General features: G+C 38.2%; 3 protein-coding genes across 4 annotated transcripts in view; all 3 read left to right on the top strand.

Annotated features, from left to right (window-relative positions):
* myom3 (myomesin 3) overlaps nucleotides 1-12,546 on the top strand; it is a 59,334-nt gene extending 46,788 nt beyond the window's left edge. The window contains exons 22-37 of the mRNA XM_072393820.1: nucleotides 163-319; nucleotides 745-851; nucleotides 1,129-1,173; nucleotides 1,313-1,449; nucleotides 5,042-5,186; nucleotides 5,598-5,657; nucleotides 6,509-6,576; nucleotides 7,482-7,592; nucleotides 8,649-8,736; nucleotides 8,906-8,944; nucleotides 9,156-9,261; nucleotides 10,879-11,042; nucleotides 11,132-11,168; nucleotides 11,374-11,396; nucleotides 11,493-11,548; nucleotides 11,637-12,546. Coding sequence (XP_072249921.1) covers nucleotides 163-319; nucleotides 745-851; nucleotides 1,129-1,173; nucleotides 1,313-1,449; nucleotides 5,042-5,186; nucleotides 5,598-5,657; nucleotides 6,509-6,576; nucleotides 7,482-7,592; nucleotides 8,649-8,736; nucleotides 8,906-8,944; nucleotides 9,156-9,261; nucleotides 10,879-11,042; nucleotides 11,132-11,168; nucleotides 11,374-11,396; nucleotides 11,493-11,548; nucleotides 11,637-11,918 — 1,625 coding nt within the window. The 3' untranslated portion in view covers nucleotides 11,919-12,546. The remainder of the gene's footprint in view (nucleotides 1-162; nucleotides 320-744; nucleotides 852-1,128; nucleotides 1,174-1,312; nucleotides 1,450-5,041; nucleotides 5,187-5,597; nucleotides 5,658-6,508; nucleotides 6,577-7,481; nucleotides 7,593-8,648; nucleotides 8,737-8,905; nucleotides 8,945-9,155; nucleotides 9,262-10,878; nucleotides 11,043-11,131; nucleotides 11,169-11,373; nucleotides 11,397-11,492; nucleotides 11,549-11,636) is intronic.
* Nucleotides 12,547-13,221: 675 nt separating this feature from the next.
* Nucleotides 13,222-14,469, top strand: fabp10a (fatty acid binding protein 10a, liver basic). The gene is made up of 4 exons (XM_072393821.1): nucleotides 13,222-13,384; nucleotides 13,503-13,675; nucleotides 14,042-14,131; nucleotides 14,294-14,469. The coding sequence occupies exons 1-4, from the start codon at nucleotides 13,318-13,320 to the stop codon at nucleotides 14,342-14,344; spliced, it is 381 nt and encodes a 126-aa protein (XP_072249922.1). The 5' UTR covers nucleotides 13,222-13,317; the 3' UTR covers nucleotides 14,345-14,469.
* A 507-nt stretch (nucleotides 14,470-14,976) lies between these two features.
* On the top strand, nucleotides 14,977-21,003 carry srsf10a (serine and arginine rich splicing factor 10a). 2 transcript variants are annotated; one of them, XM_072393822.1, is made up of 6 exons: nucleotides 14,977-15,157; nucleotides 17,168-17,272; nucleotides 18,097-18,200; nucleotides 18,328-18,496; nucleotides 20,165-20,215; nucleotides 20,296-21,003. In XM_072393822.1, the coding sequence occupies exons 1-6, from the start codon at nucleotides 15,093-15,095 to the stop codon at nucleotides 20,558-20,560; spliced, it is 759 nt and encodes a 252-aa protein (XP_072249923.1). In that variant the 5' UTR covers nucleotides 14,977-15,092; the 3' UTR covers nucleotides 20,561-21,003. The 2 variants fall into 2 exon arrangements, with proteins under 2 accessions (XP_072249923.1, XP_072249924.1); XM_072393823.1 differs by having other exon boundaries at nucleotides 20,299-21,003.
* The last annotated feature ends 121 nt before the right edge of the window (nucleotides 21,004-21,124 follow it).

Below are 21,124 nucleotides of genomic sequence, written 5' to 3' on the forward strand. Positions count from 1 at the left end.
ATGTGCCTTAATTTAATGCTTAAAGATATTAACAAAAACTTGAGATAAGGAACAATAATGGATGTCACAATAAAAACTGCAATCTTACAAATGCTCAAATGGAGCACAGTGTACACCGAAGTGAAATCCATGAGCCTTTACATCCCTCTCTCTCATTCTCAGGCACCAAAGACATTGAGATTGGTGTGGATGACGATGGTTTCATATTTTTGGGCTACGAGGCTGTTGAGATGAACGACGAGAGCAAGTTCCTCTGGAGCAAAAATTATTCTGACTCCACTGATGCTAAGAGAATGAAAGCAACAACCAAGAACAACAGGTAGGTTCTTCATATGCAACATGGACTGTACATGAATCACTGTCTGCTTGCTCATCTGTTAACTTCTCTCACACTTTAGAGGGGCCATCTCATGTTTGTTCAGCAGTGGCAAAACGCAGCGAAATGTTTCAAACAAACCAGGATTTTGGATGAAGAAAACACCATATGATGAATGACTTAAGTTGTTTTTCAAATGGATGTTTTTCACTAGGGTTGAAGCTTTCAAATTCACTAAAGTCTACTATTTCACAGCATGTAGAATAATCCTTTCTCAGAAAAATGTTCAGCTGCCAGAAAGGATTTACAGCACAAAGTCTGATGGCTGACAGCACAGAACACCACCTACAGCTTCCTTTTCTGCAGAGTGGACAGACGAACAAGAAGCTCTGCACATTCATCTGTCACTTTTTCAATTTATCTGTCAGGTCAGTTCTCACCTTCACAGACCCATCTGAGGAGGATCTGGGTCTCTACACAGTGGAAATGAGCGACAGCCCCCACCTGTCATCCAGCTACGATTTCACAGCTGAAGGTAGAGCCTAAAAAGGAAAAAAGCATTTTAAAGTCTTAGCTGTTGCTTGTGTTATTGAAGGAGCTGACTGCCTTTGATTTCAAGGGTCAATAAGCTTTCCTCTCAAGCATGTAATTAACATCCCACACAGTCACTTCCACAAGGTCACACAGCCAACAAAACATGTGTTCTCAATCAACTTTCCTGCTTAAAACTGATTTACATGCAGATACTCTGATGACATAACAGTCCTAATCAAAGATTAATTAACCATTACTTCACTTTTAACTTCTTACAGACCTTGAGCAGCTCAAAGAACTCAGCTGGCAAGTCAGACACCCTCGTATGTACCCCTAAGATACAATTACCACAATTGATCAAATTAGTGGGTGTGCATGACGTGTTGTTTTCACAGTATGGTTCTGGTTCACATCATGTGCTTTGACGTGTATCTTGTGATCTGACCTAATTGGTCTCTGCAGTGATAGCGCTGAAGTCAGGCTGGAAGGTGGAGGTTTCTGAGAAAGGCAGCGTACGTCTTTGGCTTCAGACTGAGAGTTTGAGTAATGCTGCCGAGCTCTGTCTCATCTGCAATGACCGGGAAATCTCCAGCACTCCGGTAGGTTCCCCTGTATTACAGGAGCTAAGAAAGAGGACCCTCACCTTGTTTTTGACTGGGTTCCACTGATGGGAAACTTCTGAAACTGCTGACTTCAGGGGAGATCTGTTCGGGTAGAAAGGGAACATTAACATGAGAAAAATTCAGATTGGCAATTTGCAGAAAGAAGTGAGCTGAGGTTTCTCAAAACTCTGTGAAGTGAAGCATGCCCAACTTGGGAGTTACAGCCTCAGTTTTAAGTCATGATCATTTTTTTAGCAGATTTTGATTGATTAACTTCAATGGAGGAGAGGCACATTGAAACAAATCAGGATTTTATTTTTCATATTTCAGAGATTAACGTAGCTCTTCAGAACACTGACGTGAGAAAAAAGCACACAAAGAAATTCCCACATTTTTTCATTTGTCCTTATGATGCTTAAATATATGAACTAGACAAAATAGTCAATTAAAACTGATGTTGTTGGTTTTCTTTCTTGGGCAATAATAAGAATCAATCTTATTTTCTAACAAGTGGTTGAGACATCCCTTAATAGTAGACATATGTGAATAACAACAACTTGAAGCATACCAATATATACACGCAAAATATACCTACTTTTAGCACAACATACTACCAAAAATGATTGGTAATGACTGGCTCAGTCCCATATTTTTCAAGTGTGCTCTTCCAAATGGTTGAGATGACCATCAAAGGGTTGATCATCTTTTTGCTACTTCAACTTTCCTTGGGATCTGCTTCAGGGCATATTTTCCCAAAGTTAAAGAAGTATATATTTTAGATTCCATGTTCTTCATGTTCTACATCTTCACATGGCCCTGATCACCTTAAATTAATCAAATTTTGTTTTTAAAGTTAAAGTAATATGCAAGAAAAGCAGGCCTTAAGTCCATATATGCTCATGCTTACTTTTAGATTTTTCAAATGTTATTATGGTATGTAAATACTGACATCTGACTTTCATGATGTGAAATTAGAAAACTTATAGACATTATTAATGAGAGCCCGCAGCTCTATGTCTTCAGTGTGTCGGTGCATTCATCCATCTTTATGACAAGTCAGCGGGTCTCCAAAACAGCAATTAGAGTTTTAATAAACATCCTGTAAGGCAGGAAATCAATGCTGTCAGCAATGATGAAGAGCAGGTGTGTAAGGCAGCAGAGAGGACTGGGAGCTGAGTTAATTTGATGAAGTCTGAAAGAAAGGATCAGCTAAGGTGAGGGCAGAGATGAAGCACACATCTGGTTGATGTGTCAAATTTGGTTAGATGCCTGGGAGAGGAGCAGATAAACTACTTGGACAAACAAATTTTCTCCTTCAAACAAACATTTTCCAGTATGGTAAACCAACAACTACTGGTGTTTTTTTTTTTTTGTTTAATTTTTAATTAAGATGAAAACTGGAGATATGTAAGCTGCATTAAGACAATGTTTGTTGAAAGCGTCCAGTGGAAAAAAGGACTGCATGTATTCATGCCATCCACATCCCTTCATTCTTCCGTAAGAAGGGTTTGTGGCTTATGAAAGGAAACACGTGAGAATGATGTTTGTTCCAATGTGAAAACTTCCATATGATTCGTATTTCCCTCCCACTGCGTGTAAAGGGTAGTCACTTGTACTTGTGACCCCAGTATTGCTAGTTGAATTATACAAATATTACTCGCTTTAATCAAGCATAATTGAGCATAATGACAAAAGAGAACAATAATAACAGTATAAATTATACTTTTTTAATCTATTTATGACTACTTTTTTATCTCTTGTAACACTCATGGTGAAAATATGATATTGGCATTTTTTTAATTCATATTTAAAGAAACACTAGAGAATTTGGCAAATTTGTTGCTCTTTGTCTCCCTTTACAGTTGTTGGAGATAACACAGTTGTCATAAAAATAAACCTCTGTGTGAGCCTTACGCTTGTACAGCCATTCAATTAAAATTTGCTGTCATGTTGAAGAGGCTACGAAATGCTACAAAGATGCCTTCGAAAGTTCCAAAGTTGTGAACTGTGTTGTCTCAGCCCCCAGGTGCTCCTTTAGGCACCTTTAGGCACCTTTAGGCCCAGGACTGCGCAAAACAAAGGTCAATGTCAGCTTTAAGGTTCAGAGACCTCTCTTGTATTGCTTTAGTTTGATTTCAGGATGTGACCCCCATACTCCCCACACTGAGGTTTGACCCACAATTTAAAAACCCTTGGTTTAGTTGATGCCACTGTGGGTCGTATTTGAACAAATGACCTGTTTGATTGTTCTGACTGGTTGACCATTGAAAGGTAAAAGGCAAAAACCAGGAACAAGCTGATATCAAACACTTTCTGGGAAAACCTCAAAGAATTAAGGCTGGAAAGTGAGTCACAATTAAGGGAACTAAGACAATATGACATAGAATATCACAAACACTGGGGAAAATCAACTAAAAAATAACAGAAATAAGCAAGTAAAAAGTCAAAATTAAATAAGAAGTGAACAAAAATCTCGTTAAAATGAGAGATAGCAAACCATTTCAAATAAAACGAAACCCAAACCGTAACGGAAACTCACAACTGTAAAGGTGCTCACAGAAGGCTGCAGCTGTGTACAACAAAAACTAAACGTAAGCATTCCCACAACAATAATAACAAAATTATCATGGAAAAATCCAAAGTATACTTAGAGTGGAGTAATGAATGAACAAATGAAGTAAAAAATAGTTTAAAGCGTGACATCAGCTTAATTTACATATATTTTCAGATTAAAAATGTGAATATATTTTGAATACAATAAAGTATATTTATTTTTATTTAAGTAAAGGTATTTTTACTGGGCATGTTATGCTGTAGGAACAAATAATGTGGAGGATACCAGATGTTTTCACCAGACGTTGTAAAGTGCAGTTCAGACCCAGATGACCTAAAAAAAGAGAGTAATCACTAAAGAGTATAAGTTGACTGCAAACAAACAAACTCAACAGAGACATATGTTACGACACCAAGCTCAAAATAACCTGAACTGCCATCATGGTTACTGAACCATGCACAGAGGGGACCTCAGGGAGAGCATTGTATCCGACACAGAATACTTATAGTGATTGTAAGTCTCTCGTGTTTATGTAGAACTGCTTTATGTTCAGCGACTTCCATTCATTGCTTGTGTTTCGTTTTCATTTATTCCATTATTTCCCATTATTCGAGTTCCATCTGAACAGTACTGATTATATATTATTCCTAAATTATCACGGCTGAGGTTTGCAAATTCAAAAGCCATTTAGATTATTAGGACCCGCAGGCTTGCCATACATCACAAATCACATCCACCACCGAGGCCTATCAACATGCAAGGCATACGCTAACATAAAAGCCAGGAAAATCAACTCAAAAGTTGTTTCCTCTATGTCAGTTCTTATTTCTGTGTTTGCATCTTTTTGCAAAAAGAAATATTTTATCCACAGTGTGCACATGTTATTTCAGACACTTTGCACTCGGATTCATAAAGTATTCTCTCTGTACAATGAGCCATATATGCAGCAGAACTCCAATCCCCTGTGGGATCATCTGTCTGCACATGAGCTGATGAGCACTGGATGTGTGGCAACATTTGTTTGCTCTTCTGCAGCACCGTAAGATCAACTTTGACAAGGCCAAAGGTCTGGTGGAGATACTGTTTGATCAGCTCTCTCCGGAGGACGAGGGCTCGTACACGGCTCAGCTGAGGGACGGCCGCGCCAAGAATCAGTTCACTTTTGTCTTTGTAGATAAAAGTAGGTACCACAAAGTTGTCATATCATCTACATGATACTGTCTATCGTAGTGCAATACCAACTCTAACTGACAGGAACAGTGAATAACCCAACAAACAAGGAATAGCTGCACAGAAGATCTAGCATGTCACAAGAGATTCTTTGTAAATGAATAATAAATCACACTTCTCCGAAAAATGCATGTAGTCTGTTCTAGGAAATTACACAAAGTCAAGCACACACGTCACACAACAGAGGGAATCATCAATGAAAAAATCCGAAATATAAAGGAACAAAGATTCATATTTAATCTTGCGGTATAGATACAACAATCCTCAAACTTCATGTTTACTGTTGTGGTGATTACCTATGAGATTTGGTTGTTGTTTGAATTTGTTTTGCACTCAGTCTGATATCGTTTTATGTCTTTAGAGTTCCGTGAGACGATGGCTCTGGCTGACGCAAACAGACGGGACACTAAGAGAAAGGCCGGTGAGAGATCCTTGCTCAATAAAAAAGGAAAAGCAAATGAAGAATCTTAAGTGTTAGAGGTAGATGGTACGGGTGGATAAAGTGACTCCTTTATCTCATTTTACATCTAACTGTTGCAATACTCAAGCTTTGTAAAAATTTGAATGTCACACACAGTACGGAAGCTTTCTGTTCTACTGAGCTGCTTGCTTACATTACCTGGGCTCTGAGATGTGGCAGAGACTCTATCCAACTCTTTTGTATGCTTAGAGGTCAATGCCCGAGTGCCCGCTTGTGCAAGTAGACTATTCTGAGCCAAGTTTACTATATAAAGTCCAAGTGAGAACCAGAGTCCACAGAGCATATCACATACTGAATTCTGCAATGCTTAGTTGATAAAAAAAAATTGGATTAAGTTTTCTTTCAGTCTTCAGATTTCCAGATAAAAATATTCCAGATTCCCAACTAAAAGTTGATTCCCCCAAAATCTGGGGGGGATTTTCTGCCTGAGTTTAACACAAAAGGGCGAGCAATGACCCATCTCTGCTTGGAAAGACAGATCTTCTTTTTACACTCAACCCTGACATCCTCACCTGCCACATAACTAATCTGCTTCTTATTTTTAATGGGTTGCTGTCATACGATTAGTAAAAATCTAGATTTGTTAATATTTACTGAAGTTGGTCAGTAAAGTCACAGATTTAGGATTTTAAAGCAGTTCAGTAAACCTCCCAAATTGTATGGAATAAGGGGTTGGATGATCCTGCCATAATTTCACTTGATAACTTTAAATATAAGTATTATTATGTATTTTTTGTCTTATTGCCACTGCAGCTCAGAACAAATGAATAATAATTTTCATGTTTTCCAAGGACCTTATTTCCAGGAATTCTTGACATGGAGTGTGAATAAGGATTGCGAATTGATCATAAAGTGCAAGGTACTTTTACATTTTACATACTAGAGTTCCTGGTAACAATAACAAAGCCAACCTAACATCAAATCAGACGTTAGTAACTAATTACTTTCTTCTATAGATATAAGTTTGGATTAACAGAGAAGTGTTGGAGAAGATGTTACATCTTTGTTTACATTTCTTTTTTTCAAAACAAGTTTTTCCTATTTACATGAAAATTTTGTGGGTTTCTCCTTTTCCAATGCTCCAAACTCACCACCAAATTTAACTAAATCTGGCTGTCAGACAGACAAACCAAGTGTACCAACCAAAACCTCCAAGGTGGAAGTATTTAATCTAATGTTTGCCTTTCTTTATCTTTATTCTATTCTTTGAAGTTTGAAACTCCATAAACAACCTAAATAGAGCCCCAACATAAATCAAGGGCTGTCCAAAGATGTTATAATTGTGGTGGAAATTTTATTAATGCACAGAGTCAGTTATTTTCTTCTGAGGAGATATGAGGCTTTTACATCTTGCAAGAGAGAACAACACAGTGCAAAATACAGAGATGCTCTGACCACTGAGGCAAAGACACTCAGTTATATTGCCCACGTCATCGCTCCTTGGGTATAGTTGATCGTTCTTCTACCTTTCCTCCCCAACCACAGTTGAGGTTACCCAGACACAGTCGTAAATATCAGCTTCATCCCTGTCCCCCTTAGAGTGCAGCTGTATCATTATAACAAGCCGAACACTGTGAAGAGGAATTTAAGAAAACAGGACAGGGTGGTATCTTGCAGCAAGGTCATTTTTGCAGGTTATACACAGTAACACTCAATACAATGCATATAAGAATTAATTTTATATTATGCAATCAACTAAGACCAACCCAAAAAAAGTGTACACTGTTCTGCTTTTACAAGACTTGTATATCTCTTTGCTTACAGGTGACAAACATGACCAAGGACACGTCTTTCAAGTGGTTTAAGGAAGGTGTGGAAGTGACACAGGTTGCATATGATCAATCATCAGGGTCCAGCTCACTCACCATCTCACAGGTATGCAAAATGATGACTCTGCCCAGGTCTGTTTCCAGACAAGAGCTCCTGCAAATGTGAATAAGCTTTCATGAACTGTAGCCGCTGCAAAGAATGAGAGGAAGATAGATCCAGTGGCAGATATTTAAAAGATTAAGTTGACAGGTCTTACACTATGCTTCTGTTTTCACTTTCAAGTTAATTTCAAGGTTAACTTGGCCTTGAAAGTGGATTATATGAAACATTTTGGTTTTCTCCAGAGATTTTGAATGAATAATTTGAATGAGATAATGCTTTTTGTGGGAAAACATTATGTGAATGCTCTTTGCTGAATTATGTCACCTTAATGGTCTTGACTAAACCCGAAGCACTCAAAGAACTGAAAGATATCTTAAGAATGAGCTGAAAGCCCTGTAGGTCCTGTAAACGCAATAGTAGAATTTGAAGTCTCTGTGCTGCCAGTCCAAACTGAAAAATCCATAACTCCTATTGAAGGAGAAGGCTTTGTTGAATACATAGACATGTCTTTTGTGTTTCTGCAACAACAACAAAAAAAAAAATTAGAAATTTGAGCAAGTAGAAAACGTTTTTATTGAGTATTGAGTTCAGTTGGACCGAATGTTTATGATTCAGAAGCTTTTAGGAGAAGAAAGTCCTGTGGCGAAGAAAGTATTTTTTTCCATGTTTTGATAGTAAAAGTATGCATGTAGTATAAAAATTGAAGCGATACAGAGTGTATATGTGTTTGAGTGTGAATTTTGCCCAAACTTGCCCAAAAGTTATCGAAAATCTGACCATCAGGTCAATAGTCCAATGGTTCCTCTAACTAAAAGTGTGTGGAAATAGATACTTTTAAAAGTTGAGTATGTTTGAAGAGGACTCTAACTGTCTATCAATTCAATTCAATGATCATTTGTTTTTGTTTTTCAGTCGAATAGTTTTCCCATCTCCTGGAAAGCTAAATCTTTTGACGTATTTGATGTCTTAAACAAATTAGAGCACATGGAAGTAGTTAGGATCCAAAAGCACACAGATGTCAGAAAAGAGGATCTCATTAATGTCATTATTTTCCCTCAGGTTACAAAGAAGGAGGCAAGTTCATACAGAGCTGTGGTGTCTGATGGGAGAGGAGAGGATGTCAGCACCTTGGAATTACTGGGTGATGGTGAGATGTGACCGCCTGTCCACACATAATAATCCCCATTGTTTCAAACCTCCATCCATAGTGGAAATTAGTGTGGGGGGGTTTCTTCATCCTTAAATTACAACACCAGTATAAAAGGCTGTCTGAAATTTCAACTGTTCATTATTGTTATTGATATTATCTTTTGCAGAGTATGACAAACTTCTCCAGCAGCTAAGTCAACAGTGCGGTGAGTAAGACTCATTTAGAGGACCAACTGTGAGGTGTACTGTGCTGGGTTTGAGGTTGATACACTGGAAAGCCACATTGATTAATTATGGTGCGTTCGGTGTGTCTCTCCTCAGATCGGAAAGAAAATCTAGATTTCATATTGCAAAAAAAAACCACTGAAATTTATGCAAACACTGGTATAAATAATGAAGAATCCTGATTCTCTGCAGCATTATCAGCTGGTCCTCTGAGGATTCAGAGCACCCCTGAAGGTTTCAAGTTCTACTGCTCTCTCAAATACTACATTAGCTTCCTGAAGACGAGCTGGTTCTTCAAGTAAGTCTACATGCTCAGCATCTCTCTGACCTAACATCCTTTTGTGAGCTACTGCCGGTTTTCCTAATTAAATTGAACTAATAAATCAAGACAGCTCAAGCCTTTTTTGGCTTTGACACCATCGAGCAGCTGTGTGGTCACATTGTTTACTTCACACCGCAGAGATGCTACCTTGTAAAAAATGTCAATCAGTAAGACAGGAAGATTTACAAGCTACTGTCATTAGCACAATAACTAGCAACAAAATATTATGGTGCAGCCATAAAATGAGGCTGCCCATACAGCATATGCACACACATATAATACAATATACTATTGATAGAATCCAGTAAGGTATAGTATATGATATTATACTGTAACAGGGGAAATATTTATACATTAAACACTTTCAAAACTAGAAATATGTTTTCCCGCTTATACTTACCGACTTTTACCTTTTACCTGCATATTCATGTACAGTGGAATTCTTCAGCCATTTTTCTCTTGCCGAGGCAAAGTCTCCAGCTCCTATTGTGATATTTTCAGCCTCCAACATACCTCAGACTTCACCAACTAAAAGTCTAAAAAGTTTTGTTTTTCAAGTTCAACATCTTTATACCCGAACACACTGAAACACCCGGTTAAAACAGGTGAAACACCATTAATGTATTTTTCTTAGATAAATAATAGACCAAATGTTATCCACTGCAGTCAACATCATTAAAACATTTTTAAGAGATGATCTTTAAGTTTTTAGGCATATTACATGCTTACATGTACAATAAGAAGCAGGACATGTAAAGAATAATAGACTATCAAAACATGTAGAGGAACAGACTCATCTTATTTTTAGTTATTCTTTAGTTATTCAAATTGTGTGTCTCAGCCAGTATTTTTCCACATATAATTTGTTTCAGATTATGAAAGATAATACCACTTGTATCCTTGGACAGACTTACAAATGTTGAGGATGCAAGTTGTTTTTAGAAAAAGGCTTATTGCACCATCTGCTGGAGCATTTGAGGATGGACGCTGCAAACAACAGGACAACTAAAAACAAATGGATGCAAGGAGACAATTTTAATAACCATCCATCCATTTCCTATACTGTCAATCCGTCAGTCGGGTAGCCTGGAGCCTATCCCAGCAGTCATTGGGCGAAAGGTGGGGTACACCTTGGACAGGTTGCCAGTCCATCAAAGGGCCACACAGAGACAAAAAAACACACATGAGCTCATACTCACACCTAAGGGCAATTTTAGAGACACAAGTTAACCTGACATGCATGTTTTTGGATGGTGGGAGGAACTCAAAGTACCTGGAGAGAACCCACACATACACAGGGAGAACATGCAAACTCCACACAGAAGGGCCCCAGGCAGGGATTGAATCTGCAACCCTCTTGCTGTGAGGTGATGGTGCTAACCACCACACCACTGTTCTTTACTGTTGCCATGTCACTTATATTTTCCTATTGAATTTAGTTAATGAAATTAGACTAGTGGTAGAATAAAGACAAAAGATAGGCTATACCTCTAACATTTATGTTTTTGTTAAGGATTGGATCTAAATAAATAATAGGCAACATATTGAAGCAGTTATAAACAGTACATTTCTTCTCCATTCTTCCCCTATTAGGGACAGCAAGATTGACCAGGAGGCCAGGACAAAGCCTGGCAGCACCATGCAGAAAGTCTGGATTGAAATCTTAAACCCAACTGAAAATGATAAAGGCAAATACACCTTGGAGATGTTTGATGGCAAAGAGACACACAAACGGTTTCTTGAACTGTCTGGTCAAGGTGCGGGGGAGTCCTGATCTGAAACAAATTTATATAAGAAGGTAAAGCCTGTGTGACTTGTTGATTTTTTGTGATCATTATTTCCACAGATTTTGCTGACGCCTTGCTGGAGCACCAGAGGTTGAAGTAAGTGCAACACCACATGCATGAGTGGGTGCATCTAGCATGGCTTGCTGTGCTGCTAACAGGAAACACAGAAGATTCAGAGGTAACAACTATAAACAGACCTACACGTGGGTTGTTGTGTTTTACTTGAAAACCGTCAGCACAGATTATCATTGCCCTGCACTGCAAAGTCATGCTGAATTGACCTTTTATTTTCTTCCCTCAGGCAACTGGCCATTGCTGAGAAAAGTGAGTCATGTTAATCTAATACATTTTGTGCCAGACAAAAATGAAAAGATTCTGCTTTGGATGTCTGCTCTGTTTATTGTTGTCTTTTTGTTACAGACCGTGCCAAAGTGACAAAGGGTCTTCCTGATGTTGTAGCCATCAGGGAGGGCAAGGTATGATATTGTTAGGGACTATTATTAACTACCAATCTGAATATATATGTTGCTTGTCATGTTCTATTTTCTTTCCTCCTCTCCTCAGTCTCTTTGTCTGACATGCTTCATTGATGGCGAACCAGCTCCAGAGATCTTCTGGCTTCGTAATGATAGGGAAATCCTTGATCAGACTCATTTTACTATCACTAAGCAGCCTAAGTCCAGCTCCATCACTGTCAACAAGGTCAGCATGGAAGATTCTGGAAAATATAGCATCTTTGTGCGCAACCAGTATGGGTCTGAAACTGTTGATGTTACTGTGAGTGTGTACAAGCATGGAGAAAAACCTCCAGCTAATGCAGTGGAGATGGGTCAGACTGAAGATTAAGTTTGGTATTCACTTTTTACAGGAATTTTAGGTTGAGAGATTAGGAGTTTTTCTTTAATAAAATGAGACAATGTCACTTTTGAAATAAGAAATAATACAATTTCTGTTAGACAAAAGAATAAATATTGTTCTTTATACTGCTAGGTTCAGTACTGTTACTACAGCTTCAGTTGGTATTTGTTTATCCAGTAGCTTTTTACTCATTGAGGCTAACCTAGCACAATTTTCTTATGTAACCCTATATTGGTCACTCAAGTAGCTAACATTGGTTATCATAATCATACTCATACATAGGTATTTATGTCTATCGTCATAATGAGCTGGTTCTTAGCTCACATTAGCTTACATCACCAACCTAGTGGACAGTGTTAACTAATGTAAGCACCTTTAGCTATGATGCTAGCATTAGCTGTTAACAAATTATTAGCCAAATTAAGGCAATAAAGATATAAATTATCAAATATACGAGGCTTTATAATTGACATTACTATGCTACTTCTCTTCATTTTAGTATCTCTCTACTTGAGGCTATGTTTTTTGGCAATACATATTAGTCTAGCTTTTAGAGTTTTTGTGTTACAACATAAACTGCAAAACCAGCTACTGGTCTGAGCTTTTGGTGATGCAGATGTGTAGCATGTGCAGTGCATTAAAAATATTCAATCATACTCTGTGTTGTATTTCATTTGGAAGCATTTCCCCTAATTTTTATCTAGTCAACTTTATGATCAAGTATTGAGAAAAATGATAGACATCGGATTACTTTGTGCAAAATTTTGCAATGAGTGATTTTGTCTTTGAAAGCAAAGAGTCCACAGTGTCATTAACCCTGCTTCTGGGCCCCTTTTTGTCAGGTAGGATCACACTAGTTCAACAGTAGACTGAGGATAGGCTGCAGTTGTGAATGAAAATTTCATGACAAGTTATTGAGTCAACAATTGACATGTGGCATTTGGAAGTATTTTGACATGTTACGGTTTTAATCTTGCATTTTCAAACTCCACAAAGTCATGAACCTCAGAGACCGTAAAACATTTTTTAGAAACTATCCATACTCCCCCTGTCCTACACTCATCACAATCAATGATGGAAAATGTTGCATGTAAACATATGTGTAACTTATCAAAAACACATTTCTGCATAATATGTTATACGTTACATTAATTCCTCTTTGGTAAAGATTTGGGTTTGGCTGAACAGGAGTAAGTGAACTCCAGGTTGTTCAAACAGTAGTTATTACTCCAGAGGACTTAGTAAATCATTAGGCATAGTAGTGAGCTCACCGATTTGGGTATAAAAAGGGTTGGGTACACATTCATCTTTCCTCACATTGTGTTGAGCTTCAACCAGCTGTTTCAGCCTCCAGTCACCTTGGTGAAGGAAAAGACTCTCTAAAATCATGGACTTCAACGGAACATGGCAGGTCTACTCTCAGGAGAACTACGAGGAATTCCTCAGGGCCATGGGTGAGAAAATGTTTGTCATGTAAAGCCAGAGGCTGAAGAAAAAATTTTGACTTTCTTATTAGTGAATATAGCTTTGCAAAACAGAGAATTATTATTCTATGCCTATTTTACTAAACAGAACTCCCAGAGGATGTCATCAAGATGGCCAAAGACATCAAGCCAGTTACTGAGATCAAGCAGACTGGCAATGACTTTGTCATCACCGCCAAAACACCAGGAAAGACTGTGACCAACGCCTTCACCATCGGCAAGGAGGCTGACATCACCACCATGGACGGCAAGAAGCTAAAGGTTACTAATTTTCATTGAAGTTTCTTGTGTAAAAAACTTTGACGTAACAATTACTCTGAGGCAGGACTATGTCTAAAAGAAGAAATAACAGCATTACTTTACAAATGTTGAGTCCTAAGCAGTCTCTTTTATTCAGGGATGTATGATCTGAACAATAATTGTGGCTTGCTTCTGTTTAACAAAAAATATATGGTCTTGCATCATATTTGTTTTTCCAGTATACTGTTTAAAGTTTAATATCTCATCAGTCTTAGTGATGATAATCATGCTCATAAGAGTGTTTAGTTAAGTTTCCAAGAAGCCTATGCCTATGTTTTGAAGGATTAATTTAATATACTGTATTATCTCCTTCTTTGATATCCCCAGTGCATTATCAATTTGGAGGGTGGCAAACTGGTCTGCAAAACTGGCAAGCTCTGCCATGTGCAAGAGCTCAAGGGAGGAGAGATGGTTGAGGTACAATGCATGCTGCTGGTAGACTGAAGATCTAGGCTAGATCACACATATTTAAATTCAAACAAAAGGAAAATGTGCTCATTGTTTAATGATAAAAGCTTAATTTTCTGACTTCATCACATGCTTAAAAATTAAATATGTTTTATGTTTCCTTCTCTCCAGACTTTGACCATGGGCTCAACAACTCTTGTCAGGAGGAGCAGAAAGATGTAAATTTGGCAATAAAAAAAGAATACAATGTCTATTTAAATAAAAAATGTGCTTGCAAAAGCTGGCTTGTGTCACTGTCTTGTGGAAATGTTCATGCATACTTTTGTGGCAGCCAACACTCTTCCATGTCTGAAATTTTATGAAAAAGATACTGAAACATATGGTTTTTTAAGTAAGTTTTAAATGTTTTGCCATATTAGGTCAAATGAAAAACTTGCTGGTTAATGTTTTGGGTGGGAACATAAATCTGTCTCATGTGGCTCCAGAAAATAAACATTTTAAGGCAAAATAATGTTGCATGTTTAGAATCTAATTTCTAAGTCTTGTCTCTTTTTTGTACGCTTAATTGGAAACATTCACGTTAATAACATCAAGTAAATTGCTTCTTTTAACGTGAATAAAATCTAACTGTAGTTTAAGTTAAATGTCCTGGCCTTACGTTGTTTATACGGGGGAAAAAAGAGTCATTGTGGCCCAAATCATCTAACTTTAAAGTGAACACATGGTGTAGGATTAGATTACGGTTAATTAAATGAAGAAAAACTACAGGAAATGAGTGTGTATGTCCTCGGATGTATTGAAAACACAGTGTGTACGTCACGAACAAAGCGCACCTTGGGGGCTATAATTTGCGCATGCGCATTATCGCGAGAACGCGGACAACGTAGCAGGAATCAGCTGCAGCTAAACGTAAAAAAAAAGCCGTTTAAACTTAGCCACTTCTGCTTAATTACAGCAACGGGGGTTGAAAATGGCGAGATACCTTAGACCTCCCAACACATCTCTTTTCGTTAGAAACATCTCCGATGAATCCAGGTATGCTGCTATTTTCTACCGTGTCGGCATGTGTGCAGGTATGCTAGCAGGTTAGCAAACATAGCAGCCATCACCAAAAATAGCCAACTGACGTCCACTTTATGTGTGACTCGTGTGAGAGTAGACTTCTAGTTCATTTTAATATAAATGTTACTTGAAATAACTGCAAAGTTGTTTAACTGAACACTCCTTCCCTGTTTAACGATTGCTACTATGGAGCTAACAAGAAGCTGATGTTAACGGCTTTAACCGTTTAACGTAACTTATTCTGTACGTATTGAATACTTATCTAATGGTCCTGCCTCACTACTATGTCCAGATGTTACGTCTGTGTTTCTTTGTTTTTTTTACTTGTCCGATGCTGTCTTGATAACGAGACTGCCACGTTCCAACTCTAATATCCGCATACACTTAGAAATATTTATCAGTGGCTGTTTGACGGTGACGTTAGGAGTAAGTTTCAATTAATAATTTTACCTTCCAGGTTCTGAAAATAAATATTAAATCAAAACTTTTGAGGTTGCTGTACATTTAAATGAGTAAAAAAACGATCACTGGACAGCGGAACTTAACACCAAGGTTTGTAATGAATTATTCTAATGATGCTGTCTGCTTAAGTTTCTCACAGAGGCTCTGCTCTTCATGAAGCTCAACTCAGAGCACTTTTTTTCCCTTGACTAAATGCCCTCAGCGTGGATTAACACTTTAATACACAATTGACAAGTTTTGAGACATTAAACTCTGCATATTCCTATAAAGACAAACTCTGATCCACTAAACCAGGGATGTGTTAGATGTGTCCCTGCTTCAACGCACCTGATTCAGATTAAATTGATCTCTTCAACAGTTTAAGTGCTGCACAAGCCTGCGAATGATGCATTGATCTGAATCAGGTGTGCTGAAGCAGGGGAAACATCTAAAACCTGCAGGACAGCGGCCCTCGAGGACCGGATGTGGACATCCCTGCACTAAACCTATTAACCACTACACCTTTGTACTTAACGATTAATTCAAAATGAAGAACATTCTGACATGACTTGAACTAATTAAAATAACATACTTTTTTGTTGAAAGGACTCTGTGGTGCACAGACCTGAGGCCAGATGCATAAATGATAAATGGAAAAAAATGATAGAAATTCCTTTCTTTACACTGAATCAAATATTTATTCATATTAATTCAGGTTTGTGTACTTGCACACATTTTCCAGATGATTAAAATTGATGAGAATCAGATGTACAAATGGCTTTATGAATCTGATGAAAATAATGCCAACACAACGTTGCACACTTCAGCTAACGTTAAACCATTCTTTTCCATTGTTGAGTCAAAATGAATCCATTGCTAACTATTGTTTAATACTGGAACACATCAGATCAATAGTGATGCCCATGGACTCCAATAATGGATATTCATTTTATCCTCATGTGCAGCTGTGGCTCTGAGACATGCATAAGCAATTTGGATGTAGTCACAAAGTTTTGAGGGTGCTTCATCACGTTTATGCTTCCACCACTCTCATACCGTGAGTGTGAATCGAATTGTGTCTTTGAAGCTTTAACTACATCCCAGAACCCTCGCTTGAACTGCATTTCACTAAGGAGGTTGTCCTTAACAATGTCAGTTGTGGTGCGTTGAAATTGCACTGCTATTGCAGTTCGTCTTATTGTCAGTGTGTTTTTTTTTTTGTTTTTTTTAAATGCCAACAAATGGGAAGTAGCACTCTGATAAGTCTTGCAGTGATAACTTTACCCAGCTGTGGTCATTGACAGGTACCCAACAAACCTGGAGTCTTTCTTCTTTTTCATGAAAATGGTTGATGCATAAATGTTTAAATGATTGAGTGGCTGGGTTTTTACTTTTGCAGTGAGAAAGTAACAAGATGTCTGCTTATATGTTGTGTCATATGCTGTGCTGGAAACGGCTCATGTGTATAACTTGCACTCTGAGCTTCAGCCAAATTCAGATGTTAGCCAGCAGAATAAATGTGCTTATTTCATGACACTTCAGGCCAGAGGATTTGCGACGTGAGTTTGGTCGTTATGGGCCTATTGTAGATGTCTACATCCCACTTGACTTCTATACACGGCGGCCGAGAGGATTTGCATACATTCAATATCCTTTCTTCCTTTAATTTTAATTTTTGGAAATGTTTTGGAAGTGGTGATTTTACAAAGTTGATTGTCAAGCATCAAGTCTAACCTTTCACATCACACAGGAATGTTTATTTAATTCATGAGATATTTATTTGACATCCCAAGCATTATATCCATTCCTAACCAATATTTCTCCTGTTGTTGCCTTAGAATGATAAAGATACAGATCTGGAGAACCCACACCAAAGAAAGTTGAAAGGTGACATTAGATTAGATTCAACCAAAGACACCCAGGCGACAAGCAGTAGTGGAATTTGGAAAATAAAGAGAGTGAAAGCATGAAGATGCAAAGAGGACAGAAAAGTGAACACCAGACTTCCCATTTTTCAACCAAAGATGGAAAAGCAAAGTGTTTATTGGGCAAAGACAAGCAGGAAACCACAAGTTCTTCTGCCAAGACAATAAAGATCAAGCTCAAGTCAAGCATGTTAAAGGTAATAAGCCAAACTTTTGTATCCTACAGAATCTGATCGCCATCAGTATTTGTGTTGTCTACACAATCTGAAATCGCAGAAGCCCCAAGTGATCCAGCTTTCTTTTATAGTTGCTCTGTTTTACCAAAAATGATTAATTCTAATTACACCTAAATAAATTTAATTCTATATATTCTTTGTCACGTAGCCTGGATAACTGATTTCTCGCCATTTGAACCAGTAGTTGTGTATGTGTTTTTGGAGCTATTGACTTGTATTGCAGCCTTTTTTTGTTATTTGTTGTGCGTGTATACAGCCATCTGTCCCAACTGTCCAAATTTGAAAGTAAAGGGCCTTAACAGTTCAGCATGTTTGAAGATGTCCGGGATGCAGAAGATGCTCTTCACAATCTGGACCGTAAATGGGTTTGTGGGCGCCAGATTGAGATCCAGTTTGCCCAAGGAGACCGCAAGAGTATGGAAAAACAAACATTCCTCTTTATACACGACTACCTATCATAGCACCACAAACCCTTGTGCAACATTGTTGTTGGATCTGGTGGATTCTTACCTGATATTATGTTGTAAATTTGTCCATTCAGCACCAAACCAGATGAAGTCCAAGGAGCGAACTTCACCTCGCAGCTCCTCTCGCTATGATGATGATCGGGATGGCCGCCGAAGACGCTCACGGAGCCGCAGCTACGATCGGCGACGATCCAGAAGCCCTTCTTATGAGCGACGCCCCCGGAGATCAGAAAGCCCTAGAGAGTGAGTAGTTGTTCACTTTTACACCTCAATCTAAATTTTCAGAATTTGAGTCATCACTATAGTGTCCTACAATGTTTGTAAATTAGTCTCCGTATAAGTATGCAGAGGTGACCAGGATATAGTACCCAGCAGTGTCTAATCCAAAATTTTTCCCCTCAATGGACCAAAGGGGAAGTAGCTCATTCACTTACCCCCCCCCATTTATTTCCCAGCCTAGAGAAAAATTAAAATGCTCTATTACATAAAACTGCTAGCGATCTTTTACACAAGGATATGAAGCAACCACACAGTCTGAAAAGATAATTCACCATTCCATCCTGTACATGGAGGCATGCTTTGATAAGTAGACCTGCCTGAGGCTACATTTAAAATGAATAATTTTCGAGAGAATTAGTCCTCTTGCGTATTCTGGAAACCTTCTACCTGTGCGCCAGAATTGTGGAAATTTGTCGGTTTTGGGACGAGTGCAGATGTGCATCGATTGCTTTTTTACAGTGTCTGCAAAACTAAGTTTCCTAACTAAGTTATTATGTTGCGTTGAAATGCTGTGAAACACAGAAGAAGCCACATCAGAAACATGTGGCTCCAGTGTTTTGCTAATGTTACTGTGATGTTTTCTGATACAGCAGAAAAGGAATGAGCTCAGCAGTGGATGACTATATCTGATCGGACTTTGGATTTTAAGTTACCATTAAGTATGAACTATGGTAGATAAAACGCACATGATGTGTAAAACTTGTGGTAGTACAACTAATATGAACTACATGAGCTGTTCACCCTGACCAAATGTTTGTAGCTTAAATGAACAGTGAAGAATGAACGAGGCCTTTACAACTTTGTGCTCTGTATCCAATAGAGGGCAGAGAATCATGAGATTCAGAGAGGAGGATCTATAGATATAGTTGTTTATGGAGAACCCCAAGTTTCGACAGCTGTGGAAGTTCTTTGAGCTGCAGTATGAGCAAATTATTCCATACAGAAACTGTTCTCCTGCACCCCACAGCCAGATTAAAACCGTTAGACTTCAGTGAGTAAAGCTCATGTAAATTCCGCTGGCTCTGAAAAGATTCAGCTTTTTTTATGTTAACTGTAGCTCCTAGATTTATGAAAGAACTTGGACTGATCTGAAATTGTAAAACATGGGAGATTTAATTGACTACTTTATTAATCCCAAAAGGAATGTATATTGTTGGAGTGTTAATTAAAAATCTTGTATTTAAAAAAGAAAAAGTACAGACATAAGAGCTCAAAAAAGGCAGATGGGAATGGAATATGTCTTTTGAAATAAGTCTTATCCTGTGGTACAGTCCCTTTTTATAAAAGGAACTTTGGATTCATCAAATCATTAACGGATCAATCATGATTGAGATTGTGAGTCCAACATATGGACATCCTAACTCTAAAGAAATCAATACAGATCACAGGAATTGGCAAACGAGACAAAACTTATTGTAGCCTGTCTGGGTCACGGCTGAGGCTTTTAGAAAACACTCCCAATAATGCACAGATTAAGCTGTACACGCCACCAATTACACGTTTCCATTGCAGGAGGCACAATGAAACTGTTTAGTTTGTGAAAGCGGCGATATATCTGCTTAAATAGAACTTATTCTATGTTGAAACTGTGGAGTGATTGTGATTAAAACTGTTCTTTTGGCCTGTTTCCAGCTCTCGTGCCTACAGTCGACATAGACAGAGCAGAAGCTATGAAAACGACAAGTAAGTTAATTTGCATCTTACTGTACCTCAGTAAAAATATCTCCTGTTCCTGCGCAGAGCACTGATGGCATTAATCATAGCAGGTACAGAGGTCCTCCCCGTGACCACCACAGGGCACACCTGGAACCAGGCTCGCACAGCCGCTCCCCTTCACCACCCAGATCGAGACCCAAAGATAAAAAGAGTCAGTCGAAATCCCACAGCCCACCCGAAGATTTCGACTCTGCTGCCAGCTGCCACAAACAGCCTGTGGGGAGATCTCCTTCTCGCTCCTACTCTCGATCAATGTCTCGCTCACGTTCTCGTTCCAGATCCTGGGCTGGACGCAAGTCTGGTGGCCACTAACTGTTGCAAGAAAGCCTCTTGTTCAGCCTTCTTCTAACTAGTATTGTTCCCCTTGTATAGCTTATAAGAATTTGTTGTAAAAGGGAAGATGTTGGCAGTATCCGGAACATTTATAAACAATTTAGAGAAAATAATGTTGCATAGTTTAGAATTTAATTTGCCAATCTCGTCTCTTCTTTTGTATGCTTAATTGGAAACATTCACGTTAATAGTTCCAAACTGTAGTTTAAGTTAAATGCCCCGGCCTTACGACGTTGTTTATACGGGCTCTTTATTTTCAAACTGTATTGCTGTAGTAGTTGTGAAATTACTGTGGCAAAGTATAACATCTAATATGTCTAGTGTTGTGTGACATGGTTATGATCTGCATTAGTTTTCATGTACATGGTTAAATAACTTTGCCCTTGATACACTTTATCAATAAAAGTATTTTTTTTAAACTACACCAGGCTGTGGTCAAAACATCTGTACGGGATAGAGTTCCACCAAAAGATACAACACAGACATATGTAGGGGGGAAGGGGGAGGGATTTATTTATTACTTTTTTTTTTTTACTGTATCAA

Source organism: Leuresthes tenuis, unplaced genomic scaffold, assembly GCF_036924035.1.
Source record: "Leuresthes tenuis unplaced genomic scaffold, fLeuTen1.0.hap1 SCAF_10, whole genome shotgun sequence".
Classification (NCBI taxonomy): Eukaryota; Metazoa; Chordata; class Actinopteri; order Atheriniformes; family Atherinopsidae; genus Leuresthes; species Leuresthes tenuis.